At 39.6% G+C, this 22,856-nt stretch overlaps 1 protein-coding gene across 10 annotated transcripts in view; it reads right to left on the bottom strand.

The window, feature by feature from the left end:
• The window catches only part of MYOM1 (myomesin 1), a 168,660-nt gene that overhangs the window by 133,015 nt on the left and 12,789 nt on the right, over nt 1–22,856 (bottom strand). For 6 of the 10 annotated variants that reach the window (XM_042911112.1, XM_042911108.1, XM_042911109.1 and 3 more), the window contains one exon: nt 7,123–7,448. In XM_042911112.1, the coding sequence (XP_042767046.1) occupies nt 7,123–7,421 (299 nt within the window). In that variant the 5' untranslated portion in view covers nt 7,422–7,448. Of the gene's footprint in view, nt 1–7,122; nt 7,449–12,250; nt 12,380–16,416; nt 16,435–22,856 lie in introns of those variants that run through there. The other 4 variants (XM_042911118.1, XM_042911117.1, XM_042911116.1 and 1 more) reach the window with 2 other exon arrangements.

Below are 22,856 nucleotides of genomic sequence, written 5' to 3'. Positions count from 1 at the left end.
AGCTGCTTGAATCTATAGGTGGACCTAAATCCCCATACAACTATGGTTATTTCAGGTGTTTTTCCTATTAAGTACCATAAAAAACACTAACAGTGGAACAATGTACTTCATTGGATCTTGGGGAATGAAGAATAAGGATATGGTTTTACCATCATTATTCTGCCTAAAGAGACTCTCAGAAAATTCATTGTATAACAAATCTACATGGATCTTTTTGCAGCCTCAAAACTATGTGACTATGGGAGTTGAAAAGCCCTGTGACAAATCTGGTAGAAGTAAGAATTCAGCAAAAGCTAATAAATCCAAAAATATGTTCATCATATCCTTTCTGACTTCCCATCTGCCCTTCCTGGACTACAGCATTGGCCTCCTATCTGGGTGACCTGCTTCTGCTCATGCACCAGTCTGTTCTCCACAGAGCAGCCACAGTGCTCCTGTCACAACTAAAGTCAGATCAAGTCATTTCTGTGCTCAAAACTTTGCCAAGACTCCCTCTAACTCAGAATAAAAAATTCTTACAATGGCCCACAAGGCCATTTGGTTGGCCATGCCCTGTCCATTTCCTTTCTGACATCTTCACGTAATTTCCCCTCACTCCTCTGTTCCCTCAGTGGCCTCGATGCTGTTCCTTGCTGAAAGGCCTTGTAGTGGCTGTTCTCAATGTCTGGTGCACCTTTCCCCCAGACAATTCCCTCTGCTACTTCACATCTTTGTTCAGATATCACCTTCCTGAGGAGGTCTGACTACTCTACTTAAAATTCCAACCTGCACCCCCACCCCACATACTGATGTGTCTTAGCCTACTGGATTTTTTTATTACTTCCATAACATCTATTACCTTCTAGAGTGATATAAAATTCAAGGCCATTTTGATTATATTTATTGTTTATGGCCTGTCTCTCCATGCTAGAACATATCCTCCATGAGGGCAGGAATCTTTGTCAGTTTTGTTCAGCAATCTATCCCAAGCACCTAGAGCAGTGCTTAGCACACAGGAGGCATTCAATAAATATTTAGTGAATGAATGGACAATACTTAAACCTCAGTGACTGTCCCTGTGTGCTAGCTATTACATCAAGTACTTTATGTGATTATTTCTTTTAGACTTCCCAACATGAGGGATAAACATTTTCCCCATTTTACAGATGAAGAAACTGAGAGGTTAACTAGCTTATCTGAAGTCACAAGTCTAACTCCAAGTAAGCACAGCCTGTTTGACCCCAAAGACTATCCCCTTTGCATTATAACATCTGGAAATGAATATGTAGAAAATGGATACTAATCTGATGCCAGCAGCTGAGGTCAAGACACAGAAATGTCCACAGGCAGTAGATTTCTTTGGTAACATCTTTTGAAACCACCCTAAGGTGGGAAATAGAGCAAGTTTTCAGGTCCCCCTCCGTCCTGCTGTAATCAAACCTGCCAATAAAAGACAGAGGCTTCTGTGTTCAGTGGTCTCTATTTTGAACATTGGTATCTTCTGTCTGAATTGGAATTGTTTTGAGCATTAGCATATTCTTTGCAAACTATAGTAGTTTCAAAAGAGGTTATTACTTGGGTAACCACCAAGGGTAGTTTACCAATGTGACATGAGTGTAGGTAAGGGCATAATTTAAAGTTAGGCAGAGGTGTGCCTGGGTGGCCTAGCTGGTTAAATGCCATACTTCAGTTCAGGTCATCATCTCACAGTTCATGAGTTCAAGCCCCATATAGGGCTCTGTGCTGATAGCTCAGAGCCTGGAACCTTCTTCGGATTCTGTCTCCCTTTCTCCCTGCCCCTTCCCCCACCCTCTCTCTTTCGTTCTCTCTCTCTCAAAAATAAATAAATATTTAAAAATTTTTAAAAAACAACAAAATTAAAAAAAATAAAGTTAGGCAGAATATCCCAGACAAGTTACTCATGCCTCAGTTTTCTCGTCCCCACACTAGTGTCTTCTACAGTCCCTCGTGAGTCACTATGTCTGATTCTAAGTGACAAGTTAGAGTCTGTGAGGTTTCAGGTTTGGCATTCATGAATGCTCCTGGATCGATTGTTCCCTATTCTGAATCTTGTTATTGTGGTGCTCAATGGCTTTTCTAGTAGGAGGGCAAATAAAAGGAAACATAATGAAAAACTATATATTGCTGCTTCAAGAAAAATCTGGTGGCTATGAGGTGAAGGGGAGTTGGCTGATCATAACTGTCACTGGGTACTCATGGAAAGGGTGGGGGGCTTGGGGTACGATGGGGGTTAAAATCATTATTGTACCATTTCTTAGTGCAAGGGAGAAAATTTATTTAGTCTACTTGGGCTCTAATTTTCTCATTTTTATTCTTTAATGTTTATTTATTTTGGCAGAGAGAGAGACAGAGAAGAGAACACGGGTGGGGCAGAGAGAGAGAGAGGGAGGGAAAGAATCCCAAGCAGGCTCTGCACTCTCAGCACAGAGCCTCATGAACTGTGAGATCATGACCTGAGCCAAAAGCAAGAGACCCATGTTCAACTGAGCCACCCAGGCACCCCAAATTTTCTCATTTTTAAAAAGAGAATAATAATTTCTACTTCTCAGGGTTACTGTAAAGATACAGTAGTATAGAGGATACTGTGCTGAATTGCATCATATGGGTTGAATTTCAACTGTTTAGAATCAAGAAATTCAATATCTACCATTACCACAGGGTTGAGGGACAACTCTAAATCCCTCCATCATCCTAGAACTATGCTGTGTTATCTCTGCTTTTTGAAAGTTATTCATTCCTACCAAGTGTAACAAAATATTTCATTTATTATTTCCATCTTAATGTGTGATCCAGCTTACTGAAAAGAAAGTTACCATGATTTCCATAATATCACACTCCCTAAAACATCTGCCTTAATTCATCCTAACTTCATATAATATTGGTATTGGGAAAGGGACCCTCAGGCCACACACTGGGTTGTCTGATGTTTATATTCACACTTTCTAGTGCAGTGGTTCTGACCTTTGTTGAGTCACAGTGTTCTCTGGGAATCTGATAAAAACTACGGTCTTTCTCAGCAAAAACAAATTCTCAACTGTGCCTAATTTTGCACATAATTTCAGATCAACCAAGACCCTGTTGAAATCTATTCAAGGATAGAAGTTAAGAACTCTTGCCAAATGGTAGTTATAAGTACCATTTCTCCTTTAATCACTGATAGTATTTGTGGATTATTTGCATAAAACAATAATTTTGTGTCACTTTGTCTTCCTGAATTACTTTAATTTAGGGTTTTTTTTTCACTGTGACTAAGAATAAAGGCATTTATAATAAGTGTTCCAGGATTTATTTTATAACCCTTGGCTTACAATTCAATTGGTAACTGATCTGCGCTTATAACCACACTGACGCTGAACGAGCCATTGTTCCTAAGATTTACTGAGGTCAGCCAAGCCCTGAGCACATATCAGTCTCCATAGTTTCCATTTTACCACTGGACATCTAATAACAAAGCAGAGGGTAAAAATAGATCAAGCCTAGTGTTTACATACATTCCACAGAATTGCATTTATAACGCTAAGGATTTTAATCAACAACACTTTTCACAATCCAAAGAGAGATATTTCATTTAGCGGGGAAAAGTTGCTCCTCCATTTTGAGAGAATGAAAATACAACCTAAAGGAATTACGAAGATTCTGAAATGTTCAAAGAATATTATTTGCACCTGTTAGCTCTAGGTCTAAAAAAAGAAAAACTAAAATAACCTCAGGATTAGGTTGGCTTTCTTTTCCTTTACATTGCATTACATAAAGGGAAAAATATTGGTGTTTTCTTCCCTCTCTTGTTTCTGTGTCAACATTTCTAGGTTAGTATATTTCTACCAAGAGTCTGAGTTCTTCAACATTAAAGCCATTAATGAATACCTACCTACCTTCCTGCCTACATAAAATACAGGCATAGTAGGAAAGAACACGATGTGAAGTTGAGTATAGGAAAATAATTACAGTTCCATTTCCTATAGAAAGCTTATTATGTGAGGCTTTTAAAGCTGAAATGGCTACGTGTTCCAAAGATAACACAGAGCAATTTTTTTCTGAATAAAATATAAAAATGCTCAAAGTTCAATTACTAATGTTTAATATAATATATCCAATTATAAATAAATATGAATAGGGGTGCCTGGGTGGCTCAGTCAGTTGAGCGTCCGACTTCGGCTCATGTCATGATCTCACAGTTTGTGAGTTCGAGCCCTGCATCGGGCTCTGTGCTGACAGCTCTGAGCCTGGAGCCTGTTTTGGATTCTGTGTCTTCCTCTCTCTCTGCCCCTCCCCTACTCGTGCTCTGTCTTTCTCTGCCTCTCAAAAATAAAGAAACTTAATAAAAAAATTTTTTAATAAATATGAATATTACACATATGGTTAAAAGAAGAATTTGTTTAAAATTTTAACATAAAATTTAGCAATTGAGTTGAAGAAGTGAAGATCTCTTTAAAATACAAATTCATAGGGCGCCTGGGTGGCTCAGTCAGTTAAGCGTCCGACTTCAGCTCAGGTCATGATCTTGAGGTTCATGAGTTCCAGCTCCATGTCAGGCTCTGTGCTGTCAGCTCGGAGCCTGGAGCCTGGAGCCTGCTTCGGATTCTGTGACTCCCTCTCTCTCTGCCCCTTCCCTGCTCATGTTCTCTCAAAAATAAATAAACTTAAAAAAAATTGTAATACAAATGCAGAAAACTCTATAGCTTCTATAGCCTTGGGGAAAGGAAATAAATACACAAGCAGTGACATTAACAACTATACAATAATGAAAATACCCATCTTCTACCTCTTCTATAGACTCAGCACAGTCTTGGAAAATGGATATTTAAAATGTAATCCTCCTCTATTACAAGACAGCTGCTTTCCTAAATGAGGTTCTTAATGTTCTGTGGAACATTCTTCAGAACAAAATGATGCTGCCACATACACATGGTGTTAATTCCCCCCAACTTTCCTTTGGAAGGCAGTTCATCTGAAGCAAGTGCTAAAAGAAATGAATTCATCTTAGCGACAATATTTCCATATTTACAGCCAACACAAAGTCCTTCTGAATATCCCATGAAAGTGAGATGGCAAGATGATCCTGTTCCATTTTAAATGGAATTTCATAACGTTGCCATCATATATCCTAGGTAAGCCCCAGCAGACTCTGGCTCTGTTACTGAACAGAGCAGAAACTCCCAGGAGGTCCCTGCTCGTGCCCAAGAAACAACAGCTGTAGATCAGGTGCTGCTTAAACCCACTGGGGATTCATTCAGGAATTTCTTCCTTCAGAAATCATCCTCACTTTGATACAAACCACTGTGTTATTTCCTTAATAATACCTTTAAATCCCAGAAATAAACACTTTTCTAGTTGTCCTAACAGATATTTTGTGGACTTAAATTTTGTAAAACTTAAAATTATATTATTATGTTTATAACAAAAGAATGCAACTATGCCAGATGCTTTGGAGGGGATTCAAGGCAGCAAGTGGTTATTTACCACATAGTCCAAAAATGTCTATGTTTTCAAGTTCAGCAATGTCTTCTGTGGACTATGGATAGATTTTTTAAAATATTTTTTAACATTTATTTATTTTTGAGAGACTGAGAGAGACAGAGTGTGAGTGGGGGAGGGTCAGAGAGAAGGTGACACAGAATCCGAAGCAGGCTCCAGGCTCCAGGCTCCGAGCTGTCAGCACACAGCCCTACGTGGGGCTCAAACCCACAAACCACAAGATCATGACCTGAGCTGAAGTTGGACACTTAACTGACTGGGCCACCCAAGTGCCCCAGGATTTTTAATAAAATCACATAAATCTTGCAAGTGTTTTTTTGATTTCCATGAAACATTTCATTCTGGATATCAAGAAAATAAAAACTGGCTTGGGCTGAGAAAGTAAGCATCTGCCCAGCATTCATCAGGCTGGAACAAAAGACACAGAAGCCAATTGCAAAGTTCACAGGAAACATTTCTCCAAGGGATACTGCTGCTGTAAAAGGCTGTGGTAACCTCCTTCTTTGTGTGACTACAGATCACTGAGAAACTTTCTTCTCTAATATCAAAGATTATCAGTAAGTTTGCTGTTTGAAATTTTATCAGTGAGAATGAGACAATGTACTCTTACCTGGATGACCCCAGTCACTGTTGACACAAAGAAGCAGCCTCAGTTCCCAACCCTGGGGCTGAGCTCCCACATTAAGGGTTTCTGGATACAACAGTCCTCACTTATCTCAACTTCACTGTTTCCAGTAGAAACAGGACCCTGGGTTCACTTTGCAAACCAAACCTGCATGTAAACTCCACTCTTCCTAGAATGCTATAATAACTCTCTTTCCCTCTGTGGCGTGGTCTCCCTCATTGCAATGGGTTGATCAATCTACTTTGATCAGAGTACAGATTTATTCCTGGTATTCTTAAGCTGACTGAGATAAGGGCCTAGTTTTATAAAATGTTCTAGCTGGGGTGCCTCTGTGGCTCAGTCGGTTGAGCGTCCGACTTCAGCTCAGGTCATGATCTCATACTCAATGAGTTCGAGACCTGCATCGGGCCCTGTGCTGACAGCTCAAAGCCTGGAGCCTGCTTCAGATTCTGTGTCTCCCTCTCTCTCTGCCCCTCCCCTGATCATGCTCTGTCTCTCTCTGTCTCAAAAATAAATAAAAACATAAAGTGTTCTAGCTAAAGAAAATATCTGCTGCCTGAACAATAGCTCAGAATTGGTTCTCAGATATTGAAAAAGTAGAACACATCTCTGCTGTAGTTTGGGCGCCTGTGACCTGTGAATTTTAAATTCTATACTGGCTTCTCATCTAAGTAGAAACATTCTGAGGGCCAGGAAACCTGCTGTGAGTGTTGAAATGATATTTTCTGGCTCTGCTGCTGCTGAATGTTGAAATCAATCTGTGGCAAAACTTCTCTGCTTCTAGCAATATCACAGTTGGCAATGCAAGCAAGGCACGCCAGTGTGATTATAAAGTGTGAAATTCAAAGAGAATGTAAAGGGAAACAGGTAGACAGAAGTCCCAGGTCTCCCAAACACATGGCCTCACTCCACACCTGGTTTAAATGTAGGGCTGCCAGATTAAAAAGAAAGGGAAATGATGTAGGAGGGTTATTCAGAGAACGTGCCTTTGCCCTAAGGTTGGAAGGCTGCTTTTGACATACCCGTGGGAGTAGCCATAATCATAGGCTGAGGCTGTCTTCCGACTGGCTGCAGATGCATAGGTGGACGCAGTGGCCCGAGAGGCCTGCTGCTGGTACGAGGCAGCGGACGCCTGGCTGAAGGCCTCGGATTCCTGGCGGTGCGCGGCAGAGGACCGGCTGCTGTAGGCCGTGGAGCCGTGGGTGTAGATGGCAGAACTTTTCTTCTCCTGCTGGTAGTGGCTCATGGTGGTGCGAAGGTCCTTGTTGCGGTAGCTGCTGTCATAGTGCTGGTGGAGCTTCTGATAAAATGGCAAAGACATCGTGTGCCCCGGAGGGAACCAGGTAACCTATAAGAAAGTAGCAAATTTTGAGTGAATTATTAAGTAACAAGTGGGCACCTGGGTGGCTCAGTCAGTTAAGTGTTCAATTCTTCTTTTTTCTTTTTTAATATTTATTTATTTATTTTTGAGAGAGAGAGAGAGAGAGAGAGAGGAGAGAGAGAGAGAGAGAGAGAGAGAGAGAGAGAGAGTGGGGTAGGGGCAGAGAGAGAGGGAGAGAGAGAATCCCAAGCAGGCTCTGCACTGTCAGCACAGAACCCAATGTGGGGCTTGAACTCACAAATTCTGAGATGACCACCTGAGCCAAAACCAAGAGTCGGATGCTCAACTGACTGAGCCACCCAGGCACCCCTAAGTTTCTGATTCTTGATTTCGGCTCAGGTTATGATCTCACAGTTTCGTGAGTTCGAGCCCCATGTCAGGCTCTGTGCTGACTGTGCAGGGCCTGCTTGGGATTCTCTGTCTCCCTCTCTCTCCCTCTCTCTCTCTCTCTCAACATAAAAAAAAGAAAGAAAAAGAAAAACAAAAGAAAGAAAGAAACAAGTCATCTAAACCAATATGCAAAAGTTAATACTCTTATCTTTTCCAAAGAGCAAATGGAAAATGATGTGAAGGTTAGCTTAACTGGTTACTCAGCAAACTTTCTACTTCATGGCCCACTTAAGCCCCCTCCTGCCATTAGGTCTTCTAATAGTGCAGGTTTCTTTTTGTTTGTTTGTTTTAATATCTAGGAGGTCTTTACAAAATTTCCCTACTCTGGCTATTTGCTTTTTCCTCAGGCCTTTCATAATATGTATTTCTAATTTTCTGGCATTTCATTCTGATGGGGGCTTCTACTGGGAGAATATGTAATGAGGAGAGCCTGTGTATAGTCAACGTGGTTTTCATTCAACAAACAATTACTGAGCACTTACTACAAGCCTGGTTCTGTTCCAGCACAAGAAATACACAGATGAACAAAACAAACAAAATCCCTGCTCTGATAACTTTATATAGGACCTTATATTCTATAGCAGGAGATAGCCAAAAGAGAAAATAACTAAAATGTAAGGTAAACAGAATGTGTTAAATGCTACAGTCAAAAACAAAGGGGGAAAAAAACAAAGAGTTGGGATGCAATTTTAGACAGCCTCATTAGGGATAGCTTCTGAGCATGAGAGTGACATCTGAGCATGAGAATATCAGAGGAAGAGTGTTTAGATGGAAGACCATTGCAAAGACACGAGGGTGTGAGCGTGCCTGTTGTACTCCAGGAGTAGCAAATGGCAGTGAAGCTGCAAGGAGTGAGCAGGGTGCAAAGAGAGGTATAGGAGAGGATATGTTGGGGGTGGGGTGGGAGGGTAGACAGCGTAGGGCCCGAGAAGTGACTGCAAAGACTTTGTCTTTTACTCTGAAAGGGCAGAAAAACCATCAAAAGGTTACAAGCTGAGACTCATTGTGGTTGATACATAAATGATAGACTACTGAGAGACAAGAAGGAAAGCCAGGAGACCAATCAAAAGGCTGTTGTGGGGGTGTCTGCCTGGCTCAGTTGGTGGAGCGTGTGACTCTTCATCTTGGGGTTGTGGGTTCAAGCCCCACATTGGGTGGAGAGATTACTTAAAAATAAAACTTTTAAAAAAATAAAAATAAATTTTAAAAAAAGAAGGCTGTTATGAGCTACGTTGTATTCCCCCAGATTCATATGTTGAAGTCCCAACCACCAGTACTTCAGAATGTGACTACATTTGGAGATAGGGTCGTTACAGAGGAAATGAGGTTAAAATGAGATCATTGGGATGGGCCCTCAGTCAATATGACTGGTGTCTCTGTAAGAAGAGAAAGTTAGAACACAGACATGTACATATACAGAGGAAGACTCTGTGAAGAGGGACAAGAAGATCATCTATAAGGGGGGCCTCAAAACACAACAACTCTGCCCACACCTTGATCTCAGATTTCTAGCCTCCAGAATTGTGACAAGATACATTTCTGTTGTTTAAGCCACCCAGTCTATGGTACCTTGTTAGGGCAGCCCTAGCAAATGAATACAAAGGCCACTGCAATAGTCCAGGCTAGACATGAAGATGGTGGCAGTGGAAGTGTGAAAAGTGATCAGACTCTGCACGTGTTTTGAAGGTGGAACCAACAGCATTTGCTGAAAGTTCTGAATTAGGGTGTGAAACAAAGAGGAGTGAGAGACGATGCTGAGGTTTTTGCCTGAGTGACTGGAAGAATGAAGTTGTTGACTGAGATGGGCAGGAGTGTCATAAAGCACAGTTAGGGATGGAAGTACAGGAGATAGGTTTGAGATATACTACAACTGAGATACCTGCTAGATATCCAAGTGGAGAGGTTAAGGTGGACACATGACTTTGGGCCACGGGGTAAAGGTCCAGGATGGACACCTACCTTTGGGAATCAGCAACATATGGATGGTATGCAAAGCCAAAAAAATAGATCAGAATGATTATAAATGGAAAAAGAAGTTCTAGGACTGAACCTTGGAGTTTGCTTATATGATTGACCCTTGAACAATGGCAGGGTCCCGCCATTGGGACCCACTGGGTCCCTCCACCCGCACCCAGACAGTGGAAAATCCACATATAAACTTTGACCCCCCCAAACTTAACTACTAATAGCCAACTGTTGACTAGAAGCCTTACTGATAATATACACAGTAGATAAACACATATTTTGCACATTATATGTATTATATACTGTATTATTACAATAAAGTCAGATAAAAGAAAATATTAAGGAATCAAAAAGAAAATAGATTTACAGTACTGTACTATATTTATCAAAAAAATGTTGTGTATAAGAGGGGCCATGCAGTTCAAACCCATGTTATTTAAGGGTCAACAGCATTATCCTGTAATGAGCTCTCTCAAATCCCATGAACACTTGAAAAAGGTATAGTGTCAAACCAGACAATTTGCTCCATTAAGAATATGAAGGCTTCTAGTCTTCTTGCACAAAGAAGTAAGAAAGTCAGCCATCAGTGTCGAAGGTTGCACTGTGAACTTCAGCTAACAGTTCAACTGACAGTCAAAGATAAGTCTGTGTAGCAGAGAGAGGGAGGCTTCGCATTGTATGAGTTTTCTTAAATGCTGTGTCCACTGACAGGAGTTGTATCAGTCACACTGACAACGTTGGAGGAAGTAATAGTTTTATAGGAGTCCCTCCACCCATTTTTAATACTTTTGTGCATGTTCTGAAATGTGATTTGTAAATTTTACAAGTAAAAGTCGTTGTGAGGTAGTCAGTTTTTTCCAAATCTCTTTTTTGATTATTTTAAATGAGGAATGAATTCTTCTAAAGTTGCCATATTTTTTGTCAGGGTTAAATCAACTTTTTATTTAGACTCTTTTGTAAGTCAGCATGCATTCCCTAGGGAAGAAAATCCAGCAAACTCCACTCCAGAAATATTTATCTTGGGGCTCATGGAAGATATCAGTCTACATGGCATTTCCCAAGAGGAAAAAAATAGCTACTAGCAAGCAACTTTGCTTCGACCCTTAAATAGATTGCTATCTTCTGTTCTAAAACATACAGAATAATTACCATATGTAATGAATAATTATTAGATAAATTTTGATTTAAAAAGAATTAGAATATATTAATATAGAAATATGTTAGGCAGTTATAAAGATAATAGATACATTTCTTTAATGATGCATACTACATTGCAGCATGGCAAAGGTTGTTTAAAAGATGTCCAAACAAATGAATGACCTTCCTATGTATTAAGTTATAAGACAAGTTCATATAAGCTCAGGTGACTTGAAATGCTTACATTTTCACAAAGTAAAATCTTTAAATATTTTGCCCCAATTCTATTTTGTACTTCTTTATTTCTATTTTGCCCCAATTCTATTTTCTACTCTCTTTATTTCTATTTTGCCCTCAGTAGATTTATTTTTAATGGTACTTAACATTGCAGGCACATCCATAATGTATTACAAGTAAACAGGGTCTGGCTTGTAGTCGTCAGAGCTGGTTGCCTCTGCTCTGACCTCTGGAACGAAGGTACAACTACCTTCGCTTCAAGTAAGTGAGGATTATCCCCAACACGTGACAGCTAGAGTATGCGGGGAGGAAAGATGGTTAAGACTGGCATTTTCTTTCCGAATATAATTTGGGAATTTGGGGAGAAATACTGATTATAAAATTAAAATCCTGAGATGATACTTTTGTGCAAGCGTTAGAGGCCCAAAGCTGATTAGAATCATTCACAGAAAGTGTGAACTTTAGGATCATCATGTGGGGATCTGTGTTGCTACTGAACTATGACTTAACCATTTTCGGGTCAGAAATATCATAATGCACTCTTACATTTGTCCACATGGCATTGACATAACAAAATCACTGAATTCGAAACTACGGACTTCTGAGTGAATTTACTTCCTCTTGGTCTAATTTGTAATCAGGGAATATTGTAGGCATGTGGAAAACAGAAAACATATTACTTGCTGTCATCTCATCCATTCCAGATTCCAACCAAACCACAGAACTATAACTTGGAAAGAGTACTTGGACTCACACTTACAGTTCCACCTGAGACAGATCTTACCTCCTTATAGTTCCAGGAACAGTAGCTTAACTTAAAAAGAACAGTGTGATGTGAGAGAATAGCTGTGCCAGCAGAAACTGGCACCCTGCTGCTTTTGTCTTCCCGCCCAGGGGCTCCACTTTCCTATTTCTCTGCTATTCTGACAGCTCTTTGAGCAAACCACTGAACTCACAAGATAGAAAGAAACCACATGCATGCAATGCTGTTAAGCACCTAAAATATCAAGTGCATTCTTCTGCCTCAGTGTCACACTTACCAGTTTGCAAAGGAGCGATGGTGGTGCACAAATGCTCCGAGGTGGCTGTGGAGCTGGACGAGAGAATGAAAAGCCCACGGAGGATGAATCCCAAAGAAAACGTGAAGAGGCAGGCCTAAAGACAGGACCCTGGGGACCAGTTCAAAAATAATGCATGTGGTCAGGCTGTAGAATGTCAGAGCCACACAGCCAGCCTTTTATGGCCAAGAAGGCAGACAAATATAGCAGCAAGTGGATGGGGCGGGTAGTCCTAACCAAGAGGAGGAGAGAGGCACTGGCAGGTAGCTGCCTCAGTCACGCACTTACATTAATGCCAGTCAATGGGCCTGTCCTGATTTCACCAAATGCAGGATTTTTATGAGGCTGGAAGAGCTATTTTCAATATGTCTTTTATGGCTGGATATTTAAAAGTGTAATGGAAAAAGGAGTTTGTGTTGTGAACTAAAAATAGGTGTGGTAATCTGATTCCCAAAATGGACTTCATGGAATTTTAATGCCAAGATATGGTTCTGGGTGTGCTGTTCGTAACACATGTACAGTACATTTAAAAGGCACAAGGTTTAAAAAGAACTTGAGGGTAACTAAAGGCAAAACACGTAAAAAATGGGTCCCATGTGGTGGCAACTTTGGCCTGACAATACACAGTCACTGTTTCTCTCATGCTTCAAAGTCACAGCTTCAGGCTTGAGTATTTGAATCCCTTTTTTCACTAATTAAAGCCTTTGAGAAGCAACACGTTTTTCTCTTTGCCAAAGTCACAGTAGGGTCAGTTTATCTAACCAGAGATTCTTTCTTTGTTTTTCAGACTATGTAACAAATTAACAGGTGGTAGAACCTGGTGGTTAGAGTCTACATTTTGGATTCAGACTAGAGCTAGATTCCTGACTATCGATTCAACCTCAAGCAATTTATTGCTCCTTCCTAAGCTTCATTTTCCTTCTCTACAAAATATATCCAAATTATGAGAATGCCGTAGAGATTCAAGGAGATAATGCATTTAACCCAGTGATTACCACGTAACAGTAAACATCAACTATTATTACTGACAGAAATAATTTGAAAGCTCATTGTTCATATTATATGTACTGAACTGGTTAAGCTCCAACATGATATTACAGTGATATCACCTCAAGTGAATACAGATCACTTGTAACTATAAAATATTAAACAGACCTAATATTGTAGTCTATAATTACTTTCTTGATGATAACTACAGTTAACACTGAGACCCTGTGATAGGCACTTTATATACAGGACCTCATTTAATTCTCATAATTTCCTGCAAGCGAGGTATAATCAGCTTTACTATATAGCCAAGGAAATCAAGGTTTTGAAGGCAAAGTCATTTACCAAAGATCACCCAGCTAGTAAATGACAAATTCATTTAATCCATATTTGGACTCCAAATCCCAGCACTTCTTGCCATGCATTGATGTATCCTCTAGTGACACTTCGTTTACAAGAAACTAGGTATTCTGTGAGTCTCTCTTACATTATGCTCTGCTTCTGAGCTATCCAAAGTACGTAAAAGAATGCATTCCATTTAGTCCTGATGCTGTTTCCTGGTAAAATTCAACTTGGCATTTCTTCGTCAACATATACCTCCTGTCAGTGTGCATATGGACATTTGAGCTATTTGGAATCCATATGAGAGTTTTCCAAGTTTCATGTTCCCCAAGCATCCATTTGTCCTCTAAACACCCAATATAGAATGGTAGTGGTTCTGATTTTTATCCACCAGGCATGAGAATGGTTCCCAGTGGGCTGTTTCTGTAGACAACATGTTTCAAATCTTCTCAAAACAGGAGGGAGAAAAATAAACAAAAATAAAATATATAAATCATAATACTAGATGATATTTAATGACCATTTGCTATATGTCAGGCATTAATGCTAATTGCTTTACAGTATCTTATTTGAACACTGCATATACATAAAAACATTTTATGGATTATGAAGTTGAGATTCAGAGAGGTTAATATTCTTTTTTTAAAAAATGTTTTTAGTGTTTATTTTTTGAGAGAGAGAGAGAGACAGACAGAGCACAAGTGGGGGAGGGGCAGACAGAGAGGGAGACACAGAATTCGAAGCAAGCTTGGGGCTCTGAACTGTCAGCACAGAGCTTGACACAAGGCTTGAACCCACAGACAGTGAGACCCTGACCTGAGCCAAAGTCAGACGCTCAACCGACTAAGCCACCCAGGCACCCCACCAAGAGGCTAATATTCTTAATATCACATAACTAGAATGTGACAGAGGATTTAAACTCAGTTCTATTCTATACAGAGTGTAGTCTCCAAATTTCATACTATACTGCCTTTCAACAACTGTGTGTGTGTGTGTGTGTGTGTGTGTGTGTGTGTGTGTAGATAGAGCCATATGCCAATAATGTCCATCAGAAGGAAGACCCGTTACTAAAGAATTTGTTATATTTCCTGTGCAACAATTATTTATTACATCAAGATATACTGGCTACAAGGTCACGATCTCGCGGTCCGTGAGTTTGAGCCCCGCGTCAGGCTCTGGGCTGATGGCTCGGAGCCTGGAGCCTGTTTCCAATTCTGTGTCTCCCTCTCTCTCTGCCCCTCCCCCGTTCATGCTTTGTCTCTCTCTGTCCCAAAAATAAAAAAAAAAAAGATATACTGGCTACAAAATCAATACCTTAAAATATTTACAGAATTTTGATCCCAGTTAAAAATACAAAATTAGAGAAGTCCACACACACTTGTGGAAAACTAAAATATTATCATTTATACACTGACACTCAAGATCCCAGTGAAAGCCAAATAGTTTATTTCAAACAAATATATAGGATTTGACAAAACAGCATGAGCTAGAATCAACTTAGTTTACCAAGTGATCTTTCTGCTATAGCATCATCTGGATTCACCCTTTCCTGACAACATATTTATTTAAAATACAGCTATCCAGGAGCACCTGGATGGCTCAGTCAGTTAAGCATCCGACTCTTGATTTCAGCTCAGATCATGATCTCACAGCTGGTGAGCTCGAGCCCTGCATCAAGCTCTGCACTGACAGTGTGGAGACTGCTTGGAATTCTCCCCCTCTCTCTCTCTCAATCTGTCTCTCTCAAAACAAACATGAAAAAATAACATATAGCTATCCAAATTACATACATACTACATAATTAAACTAAAATTAAAGAAGAAAAATTTAGCTGGTCTCATAAAACTCAATTATTGTGATTCAATCATGATTCCCTTATAGATGAAAAATCACCTTGTCAATTACTCTGATATAATCATAAAGCCCTTATAGATGTGTAATTATTCTGAAAACTTAATGGAATGCTAACCAAGTATTAATTTAAATTTCCTAGGAAACCATCTAATGGAAATGGCTTTTTAAAAAGCATTGAACTATAAAAGTTTGAAAATTTAAAAAAATACTTGCTTCTAGAATTATGGGGCTTTTAAAAGCAATTTTAAAGTAGATATATTCTCTCTTCAAACTGACTTTTAAGAATATTAATATTTTGGGGGCACCTGGCTAGCTCAGTTGGAGAGCATGATCTGGGGCTGTAAGTTTGAGCCCCATGTTGGGTATAGAGATTACTAAAATAAATAAATAAATAAATAAATAAATAGTATCAATCTTTTTAATATTGACATTTATTATATAGTATAATTATATACTTTTATGTATATTATATATTAATTACATTAATATTTATTAAAAATTAAGGGTGAAATGATGAGTTTAACTAATAGTAGCGTATCCTAAAAGCAAAAATAAATAGGGGAGCCTGGGTGGCTCAGTCGGTTGAGTGTCCAACTTCAGCTCAGATCATGATCTCACAGTCTATGAAGTCTGTGGGTTCGAGCCCCATGTTGGGCTCTGGGTTGACAGCTCAGAGCCTGGAGCCTACTTTGGATCCTGTGTCTCTCTCTCTCCAACCCTCCCCTGTTTACACTCTGTCTCTCTCTCTCTCAAAAATAAATGTTAAAAAAAATTAAAACAAAAAAAAGAGTCTCTCTTTCCCCTTCCTCTGCCCCTTCCAGCTTGCACTTTCACTCTCTCTCTGTCTCTCTCTCTCAAAAAAAAAAACAACAACAAAAACAAAAAACAAAAAAAAAACAATAAAAATATAAACCAAAAAAGTAATTAAAATAAATATTATTTAGAAATGAAATGTGAAGGGGTACCTGGGTGGCTCAGTAGGTTGAACCTCTGACTTCAGCTCAGGTCATGGTCTCACTGCTCATGGGTTCGAGCCCCACATTGGGCTCTGTGCTGACAGCTTGGAGCCTGGAGCCTGCTTTCGATTCTGTGTCTCCTTCTCTCCCTGTTCCTCCCCTACTCATGCTCTCTGTCTCTCAAAATTAAATAAAAAATGTTAAAAAAAATTTTTTTTAAAAAGAAATGAAATGTGAACAAAACAAAAACTAAATTCCAACTGAAATCAAGAACTTTTTTTAAAGTTGCTAGTTGTAGTTAACAAGTACAATGCATGCACCAACAGTATGGAAAAAGAAAGACCATGTATTGAAAACCTACTACATCACACACTGTGCCATGACCCAGGATCCAGAGGTGACTTACTCATGTCCCCAAAGTAGCCACTGTGTAGTTGGGTAGACAAAGTCAGGTAGTTACTTAAAAATAATTGTGGTACCATGGCATAAGGTGATATCTGCCATTTTACCCTGTATAATTCACCAACTCTACTCCTACTTCCCTTCTTATGGACCCAAATACTATATAATGAGTATTAAGCATGTTCGCCCTTTGCTCTAGAGGTAGACATTTTCTTTATTATATTGGCTAGTAAGCATGCCTGCCTTTTTCCCCGGAGGGAAACACTCTTTCTATCTTCAAAGGCTATTCATTACACAGACATCCCTGAAAAGATAATCTGGAACAAATGGAAGCCTGGGCCTGCTTGCAAGGTATACAGAAACATGATGGACCCATGAAGAACTGCCTCCCAACAACTGACATACATTATTTTTGCAAAAACAATAACTTTTTCTTCTTCTTTTTTGTTTTTAAGTAGACTCCATGCCCAATGTGAGGCCTGAAGTCATGACCCTGAGATCAAGAGTTGCACACTCCACCAACTAAGCCAGCCAGGCACCCCTCTTCTTTGTTTTTTTTAAGTGAGAACCAAGCTACGGGTGCCTGGGTGACTCAGTCGGTTAAGCCTCTAACTCTTGATTTCAGCTAAGGTCATGATCTCAGGGTCATGAGATTGAGCCCACGTTGAGCCCCATAATGAACCCCACATCTGGTTCTGTGCTGGGTGTGGAGCCTGCTTGAGAGTCCCTCTCTCCCACTTTCCCTCCCCTGCTCACTCATGTACCATGCACATGCCCTCTCTTAAATAAATGAATGAATGAATGAATGAGAACCAGGCTAAAGAGGGAGAGATCTGAATCTCCAATTTCATTTTATTTTTGACAGTTTCAGAATAGTAAAATTTACATATCACAAAATTCGCCCATTTTAAGAGTAAAGTTCACGGGGCACCTGGGTGGCTCAGTCGGTTAAGCGGCCGACTTCGGCTCAGGTCATGATCTCGCGGTCTGTGAGTTCGAGCCCCGTGTCAGGCTCTGTGCTGACAGCTCAGAGCCTGAAGCCTGTTTCGGATTCTGTGTCTCCCTCTCTCTGACCCTCCCCTGTTCATGCTCTGTCTCTCTCTGTCTCAAAAATAAATAAACGTTAAAAAAAATTAAAAAAAAAAGAGTAAAGTTCAATGAGTTTTAGTAGACTTATATAGATGGGCAACCATCACCAAAATCCATTTTTAAAACACTTCCATCACCAGAAAAATTCCCTTATGCCAGTTTGTAGTTAAGCATTGATCCCATCCACAGCCTAGGCAACCACTGACCTGGATTTCTGTCTCTATAGTTTAGCCTTTCCTAGAAATTTCATACAAATGGGATCATATAATATGTAGTCTTTTAAGTCTGTTTTTTTTTTTCCTTAGCAAGATGTTTTTGAGATTCATCCATGTTGTTCCAAGATTTGGCAGCTTATTTCTTTTTATTGCTGAGAAATATTTCACTGAAAGACATAGCATATTTTGCTTATCCATTCATCAATTAATGGACTTCTCATTGTGTCCAGTTTTAGGCTATTGTGAATAATGCTGTCTTGAATTTTTAAATATATTTGTCCTTATATAGTTAATCACACTTGGTCTCACAGATAACAAGTATCCAAACACTGACCAAAAAATATTGATATCTAACACTTACATAGTACTTACTATTTTCCCGGTGGTACTATAAATGGTTTATATGTATTAACTTCTTTATTCCTCAGAACACTGTATGAGGTAGGTGTTATCATTATTATTATACACTTTCACTAATGAGAAAACTGAGGTACAGAGAAATTCAGTACCTTGCTCAAGTACATACAACTAAAAAGTGTTAGATATTGTGGTGATTATTTTACAATGTATGTGATTCAAGTTGTTATGCTGTACATTTAATTTTATTTTATTATTATTTTAAGTAGGTCCCCCCCAACATGGGGCTTTAACTCACACTCTTGAGATCAAGAATTGCACATTCTACCAACTGACAGCCAGTTGTCCCTATGCTGTGCATTTTAAACTTCTGCATTGCTGAATGTCAATTATATCTCAATAAAACTGGGAGGAAAATGTTAAGAGTGAGGATTCAAATTCAGATAACCCAGGGGGCGCCTGGTGGTTGAGCATCCAACTCTTGATCTTGGCTCAGGTCATGATCCCAGGGTTGTGGGATTGAGCCCCACATTGGGCTCTGTGCTGAGAACAGAGCCTGCTTAAAATTCTCTCGCTCTCTCTCCCCAGCTCATCATGTGCTCTTTCTCTCTAAGGAAAAAAAAATTAAAAATAAAATAAAAATCTTAAAAAAAAAAAAAAAGAAACTATGTTCAAATTCAGATAATCCAGATCCAGACCTCACCCACTTGTCAGTATACAACACTTGCTCATAACTAAAACAATCCACTTGTGATAAAATTCTATAACTTCTTCTATTCTTTTATAATGTAGATACTAGTCTCACATTTGAGGCAGGCATATATCTTCAAGTATTAACTTGATTATATTCTTTGTTTTCTTCTCTCTCTTTCATACTCTGATAGTCCCTTCCCCTTTCTCTCCCAGTCCATGCTGAAACAGAACAAAGATGCACAAACAAAACAAACCTTCAGACTTAGGAGTTTCAGGTACAAGCTTACAGAGCTAGATTTTCCTATCCTGCTCACCAGATAATACTGAGCCTAGAAAAGAAAAGGCAAAAGGCAGAGTACCCACTACAGCAAGGGAGCAAGGACCAATAGAAGGAATGGGGTGATCCTCAACCCAGAAGGAAAGGGGCCTTTGGAAGAAAGAACAAGGGAGTAGAGAGAAAGATAAGGGATAATTTATCCTTAAAAATGGACTCTTGGAGCACCGGGGTGGCTTAGTCAGTTGAGCGTCTGACTCTGATTTTGCCTCAGGTCATGATCCAGTCAGGGGATCCAGCCCTTTGTCAAACTCTCCGGAGCCTGCTTAAGATTGTCACTCTCTCTCCCTCTGCCCCTCTTCCCCCCTCATACACATACTCTCTCTCAATCTCAAAACAAACAAACAAACAAACAAACAAACAAACAAACTCCTAACTTTGAAGGCATTAAGCTAAGTGAAATAAGCCAGGCACAAAGAACACGTTATATGATTCTATTCACCTAAGGTACCTAGGTTAAATTCATAGAGACAGAAAGTAGAATGGTGGTTTCCAGAGGCTGGGGCAGTGGGGTGGGGGAAATGGGAACTAGTGTTTAATGGGTAGAAACTTTCAGTTGAGGAAGATGAAAAAGTTCTGGAAGTGGATGATGGTGATAACTGTATAGCAGTGTTAATGTACTTAAAACCACTGAACTGTGCAACTTGAAAATGGTTAAGATGGTAAATTCTTGTTATGTGTATTTCACCACAATTTTAAAACAGGGACTTCTGATTCATCACTGTTCTGCATGAACAGCCCACAGTTCAGCAGTCCTGGACATTGATAACTCCATTCCCCATAAGATAGATGGGGGACTCAGAGAACTTGGCCACCTTGGGCAGAGGGGAGAGCATGAAAGGGGAACCATGCCCCTCCAAGGAGCAACTCAACAGTGTCAGCTGGGAATCTCTTGGTGAGGAGAGAAACAGACACACCCCTATCACACCTGGTTCTCATCAATGTGTACACACTATGTTCTACTGCATCCATAGATAACCAATAACAATTAATGAATGCATTGTACTATTCCACAATCATTGGTGTCCTAGTCCTTAAATAATGGACACATGGATGTTTCCAGTTATTCATCAAGACTAGAAGTCAGGGTTAGGAATTAGGAACATCTTCATTTGCAACCCAGCTCTTTTATTACATCTATGTGTGTTCCCTTCAGAGGCTCTGTTTCTCTGGCTGTTTCTTCATGGTTCCCCCAATTGCGTGGGACTGGAAGAGTGGTTCTCCTTCCTTGCTACACATTAGAATAGCTAAGAAGATTCTAAACTGTACTCTAACTCAGACCATATTTCAGGACAATTACCTCAAAATCTCTGGGCATGGGACACAAGAATTTCTAAAAGCTCCTAAATGACTCTAATGTGCAGCTCAAAAGAAAAATGATCTCTTAGGTCTCTTTCCATTCTAAAATGATGAAAGCCTCTGAATTAAAAAGAGAGCTATAAATATTTTGTACAAATAGAGGTTTTCCTTTTCAATTACCTCCTTGTAAGTATTTTCCCAGAAAGGAACTATGAATTAAAGGGTATATTTTGTGAGATTGCTATTTGGAATAATTGGGCTATGCCATCTAGCACGTATGAATATGCTCTTTCTTCATGGCCACATCAATATTGCAATGTATAATTTTAATTTATTTTCAATATTTATTTTTTTATTTTATTTTAGAGAGAGAGCATGTACCCTAGCAAGGGAGAGGGGCAGAGAGACAGGGAGAGAGAGAATCCTAACCAGGCTCCGCACAAACTGTGAGATCATGACCTGAGCTGAAATCAAAAGTTGGACACCCAACCGACTGAGCCACCCAAGCATCCTTAAATTTAATTTAAATAAATTTAATTTATTTAAATTAAATTTAATTTATTTCAGCAAGTTTAACAGGTGTGAAATAGATCTCACTGCTATTTTAATTTTATTTTTTAAATTATTTTTATTTTTAAAAAATGTTTATTTATTTATTTTGAGAGAGAGAGGAAGAATGTGAGTGGGGGAAAGACAGAAAGAGAGAGGAGAGAAAGAGAATCCCAAGCAGGCTCTATGCTGTCAGTGCAGAGACCGACACAGAGCTTAATCTCACAAACTGAGACCATGACCTGAGCCAAAATCAAGAGTAAGATGCTTAACTGACTGAGCTACCAGGTGTCCCCTCATAGCTATTTTTAAATGCATTTTAGGGGTGCCTGGGTGGCTCAGTCGGTTGAGCATCCGACTTCAGCTCAGGTCATGATCTTGCGGTCCGTGAGTTCGAGCCCCACGTCAGGCTCTGGGCTGATGGCCCAGAGCCTGGAGCCTGCTTCCGATTCTGTGTTTCCCTCTCTCTCTGCCCCTCCCCCGTTCATGCTCTGTCTCTCTCTGTCTCAAAAATAAATAAGTGTTTAAAAAAAAAATTAAAAAAAAAATGAATGCATTTTAAAAATTCTTTTTGAGTCTGGACATTTCTATCAATGTTAGCTAACTATTTGGTTTTCCTCTGTGTGAGCTATCTTTTGACCTTTGCCATGGAGATTATTTTTCTCGAGATCATTCTTAATCTGTTAATACATTAACAAAATAAAATTGCTATCACTGATTGAGAACTACTATGTGCTAGATACTGTACCATGCTTTACATATGTTTTGCTTTATTCTTTACAAAAATTATACAAGGCAGTTATTATCCCCAAATTATAAATGAGAAAACTAAGATTCAGATAGGTTAGGCAAGTTACCCAAAGTCACACAGCTAATAAATAATGGAGCTGGTATTTGAACTCATCTCCATCTGGCTCTCAAGAACTATCTCCCTTACTGGACAAGTGAACACTCAATGCTTGCACTGCTCACAGTACATGCTGATGTTTTGCACCATGTGATTCCTGCTCTCTGACCCACAGTGATGGGTCATTTCAGACCTAAAGGTAACTGATGTACATCCTTACCAGCAACCTATGTATGGCCTGGTCCAAAAGGTGAGCCAAACCAATCACATTCCTCTCTTGAGAATTTGAATTTGGAAATGTTGAGCATCAGTGCACTTAATAGAAGGAGCAAAAGTGGAAAAGGTAGAATGAAGAGTTTCTTTGCGAATACTGGAGTCAGAGGAGCCATGACAAACTGAAATTATGAGGCACCAGAAACTAGGGTTAGCAGATAAAGAAGGTTGGTAGAGAGAAAACTAAGTAGGTGTGCTCAAAGAAGCAGACCTAATCAGAGAACAATCATTTGGCGAATGAGAGAAAAACCGAAGAGTCAATACCTCAAAGCTCCCTCTGTTTTCAGTAACTTTCCAGTTTAGATGCCATTCATGTATATCCCTCACCTAGGTATCCTTTTTCGTGAGCTAACTGGACTGGGTCTCTGTTCCTTGCTATTGAACAAGTCAA

This window comes from Panthera leo, chromosome D3 (assembly GCF_018350215.1).
Source record: "Panthera leo isolate Ple1 chromosome D3, P.leo_Ple1_pat1.1, whole genome shotgun sequence".
Lineage (NCBI taxonomy): Eukaryota > Metazoa > Chordata > Mammalia > Carnivora > Felidae > Panthera > Panthera leo.
Note: the sequence above shows the minus strand (reverse complement) of the source record. Positions and strands in the feature narration are given on the sequence as shown.